This window comes from Ictalurus furcatus, chromosome 15 (genome assembly GCF_023375685.1).
Source record: "Ictalurus furcatus strain D&B chromosome 15, Billie_1.0, whole genome shotgun sequence".
In the NCBI taxonomy this organism is placed as follows: domain Eukaryota; kingdom Metazoa; phylum Chordata; class Actinopteri; order Siluriformes; family Ictaluridae; genus Ictalurus; species Ictalurus furcatus.
In genome coordinates this window covers 7,683,417-7,700,174 of record NC_071269.1, presented here as the reverse complement: position 1 = coordinate 7,700,174, position 16,758 = coordinate 7,683,417, and the positions used below count along the sequence as shown (strand labels likewise).

At 42.0% G+C, this 16,758-nt stretch overlaps 1 protein-coding gene across 2 annotated transcripts in view; it reads right to left on the bottom strand.

Annotated features, from left to right (window-relative positions):
- LOC128619035 (collagen alpha-1(XXIV) chain) overlaps positions 1-11,887 on the bottom strand; it is a 90,944-nt gene extending 79,057 nt beyond the window's left edge. For both annotated transcript variants that reach the window (XM_053642876.1, XM_053642877.1), the window contains exons 1-2: positions 11,254-11,887; positions 3,804-3,874 (exon numbers count right to left, since the gene is read on the bottom strand). In XM_053642876.1, the coding sequence (XP_053498851.1) occupies positions 3,804-3,874; positions 11,254-11,300 (118 nt within the window). In that variant the 5' untranslated portion in view covers positions 11,301-11,887. The remainder of the gene's footprint in view (positions 1-3,803; positions 3,875-11,253) is intronic.
- Positions 11,888-16,758: the final 4,871 nt, after the last annotated feature.

Below are 16,758 nucleotides of genomic sequence, written 5' to 3'. Positions count from 1 at the left end.
TCATGATTCCCTGTTTTCCAATGCTGCCTAATCAAAGATCTGTGAACATCTGAAACACAAATGACCCCACACACCTGTATGAAAACTAGGAAATGGACACAGTTTCATAATACAAAGGAATCCTGGACATCACATCACATCTCAGTCTTACTCATAATTCCATAAACTCAGGTCATGGATCCAGGATCTTTCCAGGATAACACACAAACACAGAAAGAAACAGAGGACACTGGATGCTTTCTTTAAGAGTGAGTCAGCATTTTGGCCCATGTTTCTTATCAGTAAAACAGCATGTATTCTCTCTCAGAACAGGAAAGAACACAGGGATCGAGGGAAAAGTCTTATCCGAGAAAACCTGATGACTGGATTTGTAATGAAAATGCCTTGCCCTGCTACTGGACCTCCATGATCCCTGCTCTGACATGCTCAAGCTGTTGAAAAGCAACTCTGTTTCCTGCCTGCTGCAGATACACAGTGTGAGCTGGTCCACTGCCCTTAACCCAGATTAATTAAACATTTCAAAGGAATGGTTTAGATCTCAGATTAGGTTTTCCCTTCAGCGCTAGGATTAAATTCATCAATCTCAGCTCGTGAATATGAGATCCAGGCTAGTGATCCCAACAGCAGGAGTCTGAGCTGGTTTTTCTGTTCTCCAGGACACGGTGTTGTCTATACCAGTTACGGATACCAGTAACTTTCCTGAAGTTGAACTAATTAAGCTTCTACTAAAATATGTTCATGCAGTGTTATAACACCAGAGACACTACTACTGCTACACACTGATCTGAGATCTAGGAGATCTTTTTTTTTTAAATGCTAACATCACTCACACTTGTACCTGTACAATCCATTACCTGACCCCTTTTCGGGGCCCTGCTGAGTTTCAAAGCACACAACAGCAGGATCACTGGTTTTCTCGTCCCTGCAGTATCACTGGTTTTCTCATCCGTGCAGGATCACTGGTTTTCTCATCCCAGCAGGATCACTGGTTTTCTCATCCCAGCAGGATCACTGGTTTTCTCGTCCCAGCAGGATCACTGGTTTTCTCGTCCCTGCAGTATCACTGGTTTTCTCATCCGTGCAGGATCACTGGTTTTCTCATCCCAGCAGGACCACTGGTTTTCTCGTCCCAGCAGTATTACTGCTTTTCTCATCCCAGCAGGATCATTTGCTTTCTTGTCCCAGCGGGATCACTGGTTTTCTCATCCGTGCAGGATCACTGGTTTTCTCATCCCAGCAGGATCACTTGTTTTCTTGTCCCAGCGGGATCACTGGTTTTCTCATCCGTGCAGGATCACTGGTTTTCTCATCCGTGCAGGATCACTGGTTTTCTCATCCCAGCAGGATCACTGGTTTTCTCATCCCAGCAGGATCACTGGTTTTCTCGTCCCTGCAGTATCACTGGTTTTCTCATCCCTGCAGGATCACTGGTTTTACCATCTCTTTTCTTGTGTCTTTCTCTCGGATCTAACTGAGGATGTTATTCATTACAATATCAGAAGACTCCACCCACTTCCTGAGTAAAATTCCTTTAAAATACCTCTTAAACCCATCCAGCACTCATTTCAACCCTTTTCCACCATTCAGACATCAAAGCATCACCACTCACTTCCCAGGCAGGTTCCACATGGCCGACCCCGTGAACTTTGACCTCAGGTATAGGTCGTCCAATATGTTTGTCAGAGCTGTGACTCCAAAGACATGAATTAACGAGAAACCATGCAGCCCATAAAAACCACTTCAACATAACCAAAGGGCTTCACTCACTGACATCCTTCCTGACATTGTCACGGAAGTCTTCCGGGTTGGCTATTGGTTTCAGTGTCAGTATCATCATCAGAAAAGAAAGTGATATCATGCCATCTCTAGTTATTATTATTGTTATAATTGGTATTTTCATTGCACATTATCTTTCCAACATCTGCCTCGTTATGTTTTATTGTTCCTATAAATGTTAACGACTATGCGGAAATTAAGGTTACATAAACACTGTTTTTTATCTCAGTATTTTTTTTTTCTTGAAGCATAATGAGTTCTCACAGCCGGTTTGAGTAGGTCTTTATAAACACTGCATTCCCTCACCGTTGCTACACACAGGCCTGAGGCTCTCCTCCACTCCACTTCCTGTTACCCCTCTATCTCAGACTGGACACTCGTTAATGTGTCTGATGTAGAGCAGGAATTTCTCTTTGCTCACTGAGGAATCTGACGACAACGTGCTTTCTTCACCAACTTAAGATGCTTTTTCGACCTCCAGCTCATGGAAACAGATATTATAAAAAAAATATTTAAAAAAAAGCATTGGTTACACTGGATCTTCTGAAGTTTAAATAAGTTCAACTTTTTGAGATGCAAGTAAGAGCGTTCGCTTTCTTTTTTTTTACCTCTCGACCTATTTAAACGTCAGATCACAATTTAGGACATAATGGGAATGGGAAATATTTCCAATATTCCAATGTTGCTGCAACTAACAATAACAAAGTGTGTAGTTTGGGAGTTTCACTTTAACTCAGTCAAGTCACATAAGAAGCTCAAATTCTCTACCTCCAAAACTAGAGTGAAGACAAACAACCTTCTCATCACCTTTATTTCATCTGCATTACTGATAATGATCAATCTAATCTAGAGAGCAAGCTAGACTGGTTAGTTATCTGATACTAACTAGGACTGGTAAGAGTGTTGCTATGGTTACAGAGTGAGTCCCCCTCTCTCTCTCTCTCTCTCTCTCTCTATCTCTCTCTCTCTACTATGGATGAGGAAACCGCTCTGCATTCAAGCTGCATTCTACCTCTCACAGAGCAAGAGCAGACACGCCGAGACGGTGCAGAGGGAAGATAGCAGGACTTCATAACCTTTCATACACGGACAAACAAACAGTTTAGACTTTCTTGCTTTCAGCGTTCATTCATTTCAGTTTCACTGTTATTCCACTGTTCTGATTTAGATGATGAAGAATTAACAAAACAAATAATACTGTTGTAATCTCTGACAGACAGACAGACAGATAGGGAAACAGTGGGAGCAAGACAGACAGAGAGACAGACAGACAAACAGAGTGAGAGAGATAGACAGACAGACAGAGAAGCAGAGAGAGCAAGACAGACCGACAAATAGAGAGAGAGAGAGAGAGAGAGAGAGCAAGACAGTCGGACAGAGAAACAGAGAGAGCAAGACAGACAGACAGACAGACAAACAGAGAGAGAGAGCAAGACAGACAGACAGAGAAACAGAGAGAGCAAGACAGACAGACAGACAGAGAGAGACAGACAGACAGACAGGGATACAGAGAAAGCAAGACAGACAGACAGACAGACAGACAGAGAGAGCAAGACAGACAAACAGACAGACAAACGGAGAGAGAGAGACAGGCAGACAGACAGAGAAAGAGAGAGAGAGAGACAGACAGACAGACAGAGAAACAGAGAGAGAAAATTAGAGAGGCAGACAGACAGACAGACAGCACAAACAGACAGACGGAGAACAGAGAGAGAGACAGACAGAGAAACAGAGAGAGACAGAGACAGACAGACAGAGAAACAGAGAGAGACAGAGACAGACAGACAGAGAAACAGAGAGAGACAGAGACAGACAGACAGAGAAACAGAGAGAGAAAGAGAGAGAGACAGACAAACAGCACAGACAGACAGACAGAGAACAGAGAGAGAGACAGACAGACAAACAGAGAGAGACAGACAGACAGAGAAACAGGGAGAGAGAGACAGATAGACAGACAGACAAACAGAGAGAAAGACAGACAGACAGAGAAACAGAGAGAGAGAGAGATAGACGGGCAGACTGCTCACCTTGAGTTTGTGAATGTTCTTCTGCAGATAGTGTAGTGAAACATACTGACAGGAGCAGAAGGAGGGCTCTCCTGAAAAAATAAAACAACAAAAAGAAAGAGAAATTTTTTATTTCACAGCAGAAAAGTGATTTTATGACAGAAAACTATTTCATTTTTATAAGACTGTATCTGTGTCTGTATGACATTAAGTAAGGAATAAGGTTACGTTCACTTTACAGGGATGAAGCAGCCCAAATCTACTGAAACCCTGAGTCTTACTGAAAGATTGTGAGGTGGTGAATATAAAGGATATAATAACTCGAAATAACAACATACAACTTCAACTTCCATACAAATCCAAACTAGGGCTGATATTTAACCAAGCTGTGTAGACACACACATAAGATCTCAGCTACATATCCAGTACATAACCAGAATGACATCAATGTGTTAGCTGCAACTTCTTCAGCACATCTCTTCATCAGGTCTTCACTGTTCTGATCATAAACAGCTGAAGCTGCAGTCAACGTCTGGAGCACATCATCATGAAGGTGATGAAGGCTCATGCTGATGGTTCAGTCATGTGTCACAAATATGACATTTCTTGCTGTTTGTGACATAAGAATGCTTCATGAGGTGTGTCACTTCCAGTAACATCAAGGCATTAGCATTATAACCTCATTATAATGCTAATCAATCATCCAGGTTTCAACCTCTAGCAACTGAGCCAACGATGAAGAGTCTGATAAAGGAAGGCTTAGTGCGCTAATCTGACACTTTTTATAGGATTTATTTACATGTTGCAGGGCCGCTAATCAGCGCAGTGCTGTAACACGCCTGAAGCACCTTCAGATTAAATATGAAATATTTTGGCAATGGTAGTCGCTACAAGAAGCACAGAGTCCTACAGCTCTGGGTTAACATCCCAGTTCTCAGCCAGGGATCAAACCCAAGACCCAATTACTGATATGAGCCACTGCCATGGCTTATTATTCAGTTATTCACCTCAAAGCATGTTATTCACTAACACTTAATTCTGAAAGAGGTTTGTATCATACAAGAATTCATGAGATTGTGTAAATTTACGTATAAGTCATGGATTGTGGCTCCTCTGAGGACATGGATGTAGTCACTGTCTGCAGAAAAGTTTCTGTTTGGGGAAGATGTATTCAGAACCCTGGAGTCACTTAGCAAACCCCAAACAGTGTTTTATCACTAGCAGAACGGACTTTCAAAGCTAAATCAGGTTCCAGCATGTTAATCTTAGAAACGTGGGTTTGATGTGGCCTGCAGCTGAGGGTAATGAAAGTACAGAGCCTTGCCTCAAAATAAACAATGCAAACAAAGCAGAACCCTACATGTTACACTCCTAGAACATTTACTGGAAGCTAAGCACCCTTAATTAATCAATAAACACTTAAAAACCCTTAAAGAACCATTTTCGGAAGCCTCATTTATCCAGTGAACCCTTAACAAGCCATTGACGAGCCAGTTTATGCAAGCTAGGAATCCTTAATTATCCAATGAACCCTTAAAGAACCCTTTATAAACCTTTTGTGGAAGCTAAGAACCCTTAAATATACAACAAATCCTTAATAAAAACCATTGAAGAACCATTTTCAGAGGCTACGTAGTAACCCTTATTTTTCAAATGAATCCTTAACAAGCCATTGAAGAACCTTTTTTTGGAAGCTATGAACCCTTATTCATCCATTTTTCGGAAACTGGGAAATCTTAATTGTCCAATGAACCCATGAAGAACCCCTTTTGAAAGCCAGCAATTCTCATTTATCCAATATACTTTTAAAGAACCCTTAAAGAACCTTTTTTTTTTTCAAAGCTAAGAACCCTTAATTGTCCCATGTCCCATGTAAAGAACCCTTTGTGAAAGCCAGGAATCCTTATTTATCCAATAAACTGATAACAGGAACTGTAGTGTTTTGTGGACATTCCACAACAGGTGAATGTAACTATAAATGGATAAAAAGATAGTTTGTTGTTCTTTAATGAATTAAACATTGTAATTGTTGGCAAATCGCTGTGGTATAAGAGGAACAAAACACTGCTCTGGGAAAATAATCCAGTTCAGGGTGATAACAGTAACTCCACCCCTTCATCACACCACCCCGCTGTCGGTTATTCTCCTATAACAGCACAACACGGCGTGATTTATTCCTCACACATTCCACTCATCATTTTGTAAGTAAATAAACAACGTTGCCGATGAATTTAAATGAGAAATGTCTGAAAGATCAGTGATACAATATTAGAATAATCAGAGCTGCAATTATTAAAAACAGCCAGTGATCTGAACAAAAGCCGAAACCGAGTTCTGGCAGCGAATTGACAGTTTTACGACCCATGTCCAGGCACTGTAGTCAACACACACACACACACACACAGCATCTGGTCTGGATGTAAGGGTCTATAATGCCTAAACCGTAACACAATGCATGTATAATCAAATTTTCCCCAGAAGCCTATATCACAGCTGGAGGTCAAAGAAGGGTAGATGTGATCAGTTTTCAACAGAACTCTCCCACAAACGCCAATAAACTAATAACAAATAAAGTCCAGAGGCCAAAGCACTGACACTTTTATCCAAAGTGACTTAGAACTGAACAGATTGGGAGTGCCGGGATTTGAACTCATGACCTTCTGATGTACCGCTCACATCACTGAGCCAGCACTTCCCTCAACTAGCTAGCACTCGCACTAAAAGAAGGATTCCAGTGCTTTCCTAAACCGAAGAAGAAAAAAAGGCCTGTGTTCACCAAAAATAAAGTGAACTAATTTTCAGATTACCATTCTCACAGCCACCTAAAACATATCCCACTATGCACTGCAATTTTCTGGTCTAATGCTCTGACTGCCCAAGTGTTCCATCCATCCATCCATCTTCCATACCGCTTATCCTACACAGGGTCACAGGGGAGCCAGGAGCCTGTCCAAGGGAACTCGGGGGACACCCTGGACGGGGCGCCAACCCATTGCTGGGCACAACGCACACACATTCACACACTATGGACAATTTGGAAATCAGTCTATAACGCATGCCTTTGGACTGCAGGTGGAAACAGAGTACCTGGAGGAAACCCCCAAAGCACGGGGAGAACATGCAAACTCCACGCACACAGGGTGGAGGCAGGATTCGAACCCCCAACCCCAGAGGTGAATTCAGTGCCCTAATTACAGGACAACAAATGAATAATTCAGTTATTCCCCCATTAACTCCAGAAGTAAACGTTAGCTAGTTAGCAAACTGATAATGACTAAAAAGGAAGTTACATTATTTACAGTCAGAGATGCAGTCAGGCACGCTTTTGACTGGACAGATATCAGATGTGTTTGACCGTGTATAGGGTATATGGATGTTGGTGAAAGACAATCTGATAATCGAGTTGTGTCACTTGCCTGGGGTTGAGACTCTGGTGTGGCTTTCTTACACCATAACCTGAGGACACTGCACACTCTCAAAATGAACTGCTCAAAAATCTTTGTTTCCATGGTGTCTGTTCTATTTGGAGAAATCGTTGACTCTGACTCTCGTGTTGTGAAGCTTTCCAGCCCAGAAATGTTCAGCAAATCGGCCCACTGCGTCTTTAAGAACCCGTTGAAGTATTTATGTAGCATGAAGCTGTTATGTTCAGTAAAATCCACTCCTTTCAGTTCTCGCTGCTGTGGCACAGAGTCGATGTTTGACCACATGACTGCAGTCCTGTGGTCAGACTGAACTCTCCACGATCTTCCACAAACCAGACGACACGCTGCCAGACCACAGCCAAGTGTCGTACTGAGAGAGTCTGGAAATGATTCACTGGAAAGAAAAAAAAAATATCGGCATCCTCACGTAAAAATGCAAGATCATGTCTCCGGGGGGTTGCGAGTTCAAATCTCAGGACTTCCAGAGCAACACCTTGAATAAAGGACAAATAGAATTGAAAATCTATGACAGGGCGAGCTAGAACAAAACCGCTTCCCCAGTTATCACGCTTGTTGTTTACTTATTTTCGAGACAGCACATCCCTGTCCTCTTGAACACCGTGGTCTGGGGCTTGTGATGGTTCAACTTGTTGCTTCCTGTTTCAAGTTTCCTGACAGTGAGGAAAGAGTTATTACGGTCAGTGGAGGACACAGAGCACCTTATCGATATGGACTTCCACTGGACTGGAGCACTGTAATGAGCTCACCTTCGTGATGTCACTGAGAGAACGGACACCTTGTGCCTAAAAATGGAGGAAGTTGATGTGAGAAAAGGGAAGGTATGTGCACCAATCGATGTGAAACCAAAGATCTGAAATAGCAATGCTGCCTCAGACATCTGGATCATCCAACAGGACAGTTTACAATTTATATTTATTCGTTTGCCAGAAGCGACTTACACTTGAGTTATACAGCAGATTAGCTTTACCGGGATTCAAACTGAAAACCTTCTGATCGGTTCAGAGCCACCGCTACCTCACAGGGTTCCCTTATCCACTCAACTACAGGCAAAATTTGGGTTGTGTCAAGACACCAATAAAAGCCATCTGTCCATCATGAAACAAATCAAGGACAGAAATATATTAATTGAGTGACTTGCATTTTCTTCTCTTCATACCTGCTGACAATGATTGATACTGAAGATTAGATTGAATGCTAGCGCATTTTTTACTATTATAACAGCTAAACCTTTAGCATACTAGCCTGACACAATGACTCATCATGTTCAGCTTGGTACTGCTAGCTAGCAAAAAAAAACAAAACCCAGTGAACCAAAAATAAATGAGGAGTAGATTATATTGAGTTATATTGAGTTAGCAATTTGCTTGTAAGTAAAAATAAACGAGTGTTAAAATGTTAGCTCTTTAGCAGAGTACTGGGAAAGCATTTGAATATTAAGTTGGTTTGATTCAGTTGTGTTGTTTTGTGTGTAATCTAGTTGACATGACTTAAAAAGATCTACACAAAGTGTTACCTCAGGGTTTTTTCCCCGTAGATTCAGGTGTCAAAATGTTGTTCTACTTCAGTAGGTCACAGTAATCTTGCTATGAGCAAGGCATTAGTGTCAGGAATGAAAGCAAATGCTATCTGGATCATGTTTAAGGTAATCGCCTGCTCGGAAATAAAAATGGTTTGGGGAATTTATCGAGAAAACGTGCTGTAATGAGTAGTTACTGTGAAACGTAGCAGCGCAACCGCAACATCAATTACAGCCAATGAACCACACAGAACCACTAATTTACCAAAAGAACAACGCTTGAACACGAATACCTTGTAATACAAACATGGAAAAACTCAGCAGAGCAAACCAGCAGAACAAAACACACACACACACACACACACACTACAAAATCTATTCATAAAGAAAAGCAGAAAGATGAATGGCACCAGAGGTGGAAATAGTGTTGGGAAGTTAGCTTTAAGCCCTGTTTACACTAAGTGCTTTTAAACGATCCTCATCCACGCTACGTTTCAGAAACGATCTCCATCCACACTACACGACCGAAAAAGCATGTCACATGAACATTCATGCACACTGGGCATGCACTTACAAGTGTAAACAGGAAGTTGGTTGGTGGTCACCGGCAGGCATGACAAACCGGCGTTCCATGTAGGGATTACGCCACTCAGAATGAGATTTGTTGTAATGATAGGAATTCCATCCACAACGAGACTGCGCTTTTGTTAGCTGAAAACTGAGCTTTTTTTTAAAAAACTCTCTCCCAAGCAGATGAATTTGAAAACGGCATTTTCGTGGACTGAGAAAACAGCGATGTTCGAAAAACCGTGACGTATTTTTAGTCACGTGATCCATTCAACTCAAAACAAATATGATGGTGGACGATGTTGTACTGCAGTTGTTGTGCCTGCTATCTGGTTTGATAACTTAAAGATTAATATAAAAGATTAATATTAAAGATTAATGCCACTTTGTACAACCTTTAGATTGCATTGTTTTTGATTGGGCAAATCCGTCTTCAGACGGATTCTCACCTCGGTCAGAGAGTCTGGAGATGTTCTGCTGGCCTGAGTAAATATTTATCCAAGCTACCAGAGAGTAAGTGAACAAAACTCTTTGAGTCAACTAACGCTGTCTCTCTCTCTCTCTCTCTCTCTCTCTCTCTCTCTCTCTCTGTCAGTGTGTTTAAAAGGCAGGGAAAAGGCTACATAAAAAAACGCAGACACATGCTCATTTTTTAATGATTATATAATATATGCATGGAATAAAGCACTCTGTGTCGTGCTGTTATAGGAAAATAATCAACAATGGCGCGTTGTGATGAAGCGGCGTCACAGTCTGCCAACAATTACAATTTTATATTCATTAAAGCACGACATGTCATACCTTTTTATCCACTTATAGTTACGTTAATGTTGTGAAATGTCCACAAGATGCGTTTGGCAGAATTCTATTGCACGATGACCCGGTTTATCCAGCATACACATGGATTTTTCAGACCTTTATCCATCAGTGGGTTTAGTTTGGCCAGATGGAAACAGTCTCCACACTGCTATGAGGAATTTGTACCATTTAACCAGGCTCATGAAGAAGAATAAGAAGAGGAAGAAGAAGAAGAAGAAGAAGAAGACTGAAAGCAGACCACAATGAGAACGGATTTTTCTTCCACGTGTACAAGCATGTCAGCTGACACCTTCACAAGAGCCAAATAAAGGAATAAACAAATATTAAACTTCATATCTGACTTGCATATTGTTATCTCGTTTGTACTGAAATCCATCTCCCTGCATAAACATGGTTGCCAGATTGGATTAATTTAATTGTGTGGGTTTTTTGTTTTTTTTAATTAAAAACCCCCATTTCTTTTTAGAAAATCACTGGCCAAAACTTCCAGACTTTTCATTATCCCATATCCGCAATCCCAGATGCCTTTTCTGACTCTGATGTGATTTAACAGATATATCCAGCTGTGCACAGATGAGTCCTGCAACCCACCTGCAACCCTGTACAAATATTTTGACATCTCACTGCCATGTGAACCCATTGTACTTCGAGCTCATGGAGTTTGTGTCATATGTGGCTGAAAGAAAGTCTGACTTAAATGGCATGTGATTAAACAAGTGCTGCAAAAGCACTGACAAATAATAATAATAATAATAATAATAATAATAATAATAATAATAATAATGCTTCCATAAGAACATAACCCCCCAAAAAAATCATAAATAAAACTTAATAAATGTAAGATAGTAATGGAAGTAGTAGTTAAATGTACGTTTAATATCTTTAAAAATTATTTAAGACACATAACTGGATCTGTTGAACCACTGATAAAGCTTTTCTCTGAAAGTTCGCTACAGCATGCACCTTCCCATGATTGTGAGAGTGCAACATGTGTTTCCAGTGTTTCCATAAAAAGCTGATTTTGCAGTGTGTGTGTGTGTGTGTGTGTGTGTCCTGCAGCAGGTCTTCCATAGCTCATATGTTTGCACACCAGAAGCAGAATTCATTGCAGGGTTTTACTCACGTTTGTGCAACGCGGCCGCCCCTTGTCCGTTGGGCTCCTAAATGCATTTGTATGCATTTGTCCGAGCAGCAGAGTCCTGGGTGAAAGCGGAATCGCGCGCCAGAGGAGACCGGGAGCGCGAGCCGGAGCTCGGTGGCGGCCGGTGAGAGTGAATTTAAAAAAAAATAAGTGCACGAGAGCCTCAAACGCTCCTCATTTTTCTCAAGACAGAAACTTGCTCCCCTCGTCTCTCTCTCCCTCTTTCTGGAAAACTTTACACCCCCTCCTAATCCCCTTCGCGTGTTAACGGCGATGCGGACGCGTGCGCACCGGGATGTTCTTCGGTGTCGGTCCTGCGCGCACGTGCAAGGACCGGATCCGTAGTACAGTGAAGCCGGGGTTCGGTAACGCAGAAGATCCTCCGTGAGGGAGGTGGGAATGTCTGGGTTCTGGTTCGTTCGTTAGTTCTCTCTCTCTCGCTCTCTCTCTCCCTCTCTCTCTCGTTAGCCCCGGGCAGCGGGTGCCGCACGTGCCTCGACTTGCGCTATGCAGAAGCGGAGCCGCACGCGCTCATCCCAGCCCCGAGCAATAATTGGTGTCGGGTTTCGCCGATTCACCGACTGGTGACGTCACCGATCCGATCCTCGAGCTCTTCTCCACAGTTATATTTATAAAACCAGATTCAAAATGCGTCAATTGCATATTTTAATATTAATATAATAATATCAATATCGTGATCAATTACGTTATGTCTTTCTGAGATATCGTGGATATCATGATTCTGCAGAGAAGTTACATGTTAGCATGTATTCAGGCTGCTGTAGAGACTTTATGCTTCAATCTCTGATCAGATTCAAAACACACACGTAAAATAGACGAGTGTCCTGCTTTTGATGTCTGCTACTACACCAAGAGGTCAAAGCCTCTGCCCTTTAGGCCAAGGTTCAGGTCTGCTCTCAGACTTCAAAGTGTCACTTAGCCATAGCACTTGGCGGCTAATGACCACCACTTCAGCGAATTTGGCTCAAAATAGCACCGTTGGTGCCGAGAGTCACCATAGCAACCCTCGCTATAAATTAGCTTGCACTGCTCTTCTTTTTATACGGTTAACACAAGCCAGTCTCTGGGGGGATTTCCACTAGATGGATTTTAGATGTATGAAGATGGGAGAACATCTCTGGACATTAGTATGTCCTTCAGAGTATTTAATAATCTGAATTCAGAGATTTCCGTGCCGACAGACCCAAGGTGTCAGAGTGGTTTTATAAAAGTTTGACTCTTTGTCATGTCAGACCTCATGGACACCATCTGAGCAGGTCTCAAACAGGTCCTCTATAGAGTAGTCTAAAAACCTCACTTGTTAAAGGGGCAATACCTGGACTACCATCACCACCATTTCAGTGCTTTCTTTGCTCCCAATTCCCCTGATTCAGTGGTTGAACTAGAGTGACACAGAGGGAGAAATACCAAAATGTGTCCGTCAGGACCAAGGTTGATATTTTAGTCACATCTCACGACTTAAATGGGAGCTGGGTAAAAGTGAAACTCCATTGCTCTCACCCAGGGATCACAGCTACTCTGTTGAGTCAGGCTTGTTTCTTTGGTTTTCATATGAAAGAATTCCTGTCACCTCAATCCAGCCTTAATTCCACCTTGAACAATTTGCATATCCATTGTTATAATCGACACGTGATCTTCAAAGATGTACAAGATTTAGTCATCTATTTTCACTTTGGTTTCCCACAATAACCACAGTCCCAGTCGACTCTCTCCTGGTAGTGGAGTGGTAGCTTTCACTTCGTCTCAACCTAAAAAGCGCGATGCAGTGACGCTTTAGTCCTTTAATCTGTCCAGCTCTCTCACCTCCTCATCTGTACACTCTGCTCAAACAGATCAGCTTCCAAAACTTAAACTTTCATGCTAATTCCACCACCAGTGGCATCGCAGCCATCATCATGTACAGTGCATCCAGAAAGTATTCACAGCGCTTCACTTTTTCCACATTTTGTTATGTTACAATTAAATTATTATGTTAAATTAATTATTTTTCTCAAAATTCTACAAACAATACCCCACAATGACAATGTGAAAGAAGTTTGTTTGAAATCTTTGCAAATTTATTAAAAATAAAAAAAACAACAACAAAAAAAAACACATGTACATAAGTATTCACAGCCTTTGCCCTGACACTCAAAATTGAGCTCAGGTGCATCCTGTTTCCACTGATCATCCTTGAGATGTTTCTACAACGTGACTGGAGTCCACCTGTGGTAAATTCAGTTGATTGGACATGATTTGGAAAGGCACACACTTGTCTATATAAGGTCCCACAGTTAACAATGCATGTCAGAGCACAAAACAAGCCATGAAGTCCAAGGAATTGTCTGTAGATCTCCGAGACAGGATTGTATCGAGGCACAGATCTGGGGAAGGGTACAGAAACCTTTCTGTGACTGGGTTTTAGGTGACTAAAAACCCAATGGTCACTCTGACAGAGCTCCAGCGTGTCTCTGTGGAGAGAGGAGAACCTTCCAGAAGAAAACCATCTCTGCAGCACTCCACCAATCAGGCCTGTATGGTAGAGTGGCCAGACGGAAGCCACTCCTCAGTAAAAGGCACATGACAGCCCACCTGGAGTTTGCCAAAAGGCACCTGAAGGACTCTCAGACCATGAGAAACAAAGATTGAACTATTTGGCCTGAATGGCAAGCGTCATGTCTGGAGGAAACCAGGCACCACTCATCACCTGGCCAATACCATCCCTACAGTGAAGCATGGTGGTGTCAGCATCATGCTGTGGGGATGTTTTTCAGCGGCAGGAACTGGGAGACTAGTCAGGATCGAGGGAAAGATGAATGCAGCAATGTACAGAGACATCCTTGATGAAAACCTGCTCCAGAGCGCTCTGGACCTCAGAGTCGGGTGAAGGTTCATCTTCCAACAGGACAACTACCCTAAGCACACAGCCAAGATAACAAAGGAGTGGCTAAAGGACAACTCTGTGAATGTCCTTGAGTGGCCCAGCCAGAGCCCAGACTTGAACCTGATTGAACATCTCTGGAGAGATCTGAAAATGGCCGTGCACCGACGCTCCCCATCCAACCTGATGGAGCTTGAGAGGCCCTGCAAAGAAGAATGGGAGAAACTGCCCAAAAATAGGTGTGCCAATCTTGTAGCATCATACTCAAAAAGACTTGAGGCTGTAATTGGTGCCAAAGGTGCTTCAACAAAGTATTGAGCAAAGGCTGTGAATACTTATGTACATGTGCTTTTTTGTTTTGTTTTTTTATTTTTAATAAATTTGCAAAGATTTCAAACAAACTTCTTTCATGTTGTCATTATGGGGTATTGTTTGTAGAATTTTGAGGAAAATAATGAATTTAATCCATTTTGGAAAAGACTGTAACATAACAAAATGTGGAAAAAGTGAAGTGCTGTGAATACTTTCCGGATGCACTGTAGATCACTTTTAACTGCTTTGCATTCTGGGGCTTTGAGTTCAGCATTCGCCACCGATGTCTCCACTACTTCTATGCTGGATTTCTCATTGATATATAAAACTGAACATCACTGCAAAATGAAAAGTGAGTGAGAAAAGAAGCCCTCACTTTTTTCTTTTTAGGAGGTAACAGCAAACCTAGACAAGAAATTAGCACCAGAATCTCCAAACACATCATAAATATGCCAATATAAACATACTTCAGGGTAGATTTTGTTCCTTTAATGTGCCAGAATCCAATCACAGAGTGGATCAGCTGACGCGGTCCAACAGTGGCTCTCTGGCTGGTCTGCGATTTGGACCCACAACCTTCTAGAAATGACCACAAAACTTTTAACAGCTGAGCTACCACAAATCCCAGAGGGAAAGTCTGAGCCATCACCACTCTCAAAGTCCACAGAGCGCTCAGAGTGTGATGATCTGTTCTGTGGAAACAAGCGTATGACAGGAACCAGACGTGAATCTCAGCGGGTGTTCTCTCGAAGTGCAATTATAGTCCAAGTCAGTCAAGCACATGTGCTGGAACATAAATACCACATGACATCAAAAGCTGAAATGAAATTAGCTGACAAAGCAAGGGCATAGCTTGGTGAAATAACACGTCTCATCACCTACAGTCTCATGAGTCGGAGTTTTACTATATGACAGTGAATGCCTATAATGTGTATTCCAGTTTAGTAACTGTGCAGCACATGGTTTCTGGATCATTCCGTGCAGATTGGAGATGCAGCGCGAGGGGAAGCCCGAGTTCCTCCCTGATGGCAAACGTGAAGCATTAGCAGATGTTCAACAGGCAAAACAAGCAACATGCCACTCTGTATAACTGTCTGCTCTATATTTCACTTTATTTAGGTTTAATCTTCATGCAAAAAAAGTAAATAAATCAATAATACATAACTTAACATAAAAATAACTGAATAGATGCTAAATACAAGAATATATAGATTACTAAATATTAAAAGTAACAAAAAATGTTGGTGTTGTTTATTTATTTATTTTTAAATTCATTACATACAAGTCATATAGCTGGTATAAACTCACAAGGATGGAAAATTCCTCAAGATGGGACATCTTTATTCAACCCCAATTCCGAAAATTTTGGGACGGTATGGAAAATGCAAAAAGAAAGAAAGAAAAAAGTTCACGCTGTACTATATTGAAAACACATTATTAAGACATTATTTGACGTTTTACTTTGTGAATTTAATGTATTTTTGAAAATATACACTCATTTCAAATCTGATGACTGCAACACACTCCAAAAAATTTGGGACAGTCGACTGTTTACCGCTGTGTAACATCAACTTTTTTTATTAAGCGTTTGGGCACTGAGTGAAGACACAAGTTGGTTAAGTTTAGCGAGCGGAATTTCCCCCCATTCATCATTACGCATTTCTTCAGCTGCGCAGCTGTACAGGGCCTTCGTCACCTTATTTTGCGCTTCACAATGCACCACTCGTTCTCAATCAGAGACAGGTCAGGACTGCAGCAGGTCATGCTAGCACCTGCACTCTCTGTTTACGCAACCATGTGCTTGTAATCTGGGCAGAATGTAGTTTGGCGTTGTCCTGCTCTGGATGGCAGCAAATTGTTGCTCCAAAATGTGTACATATCTTTCTGCATTAATGCTGCCCTCACAGATGTGCAAGTTACCCATGCCATGGGTACTGACACACCCCCATAGCATGTGCACTGACATGCCTCCATACCATGACAGATGCTAGCTTTTGGACCTGACACTGATAACAGCTTGGATGGTCCTTTTCCTCTTTGGCCCGGAGAACACGACGGCTGTTTTTGAAATTTCGACTCGTCAGACCACAAAACACAATTCCACTGTGCTACTGTCCATCTCAGATGAGACCGAGCCCAGAGAAGTGGGCGGAGCTTCTGGACAGTGTTGATGTATAGCTTCTGCTTTGCATAGTAAAGCTTTAACTTGCATCTGTGGATGCAACGGCAAATGGTGTTGAGTGACAAAGGTTTACCAAACTATTCCCGAGCCCATGTCAGGATATTCATTACAG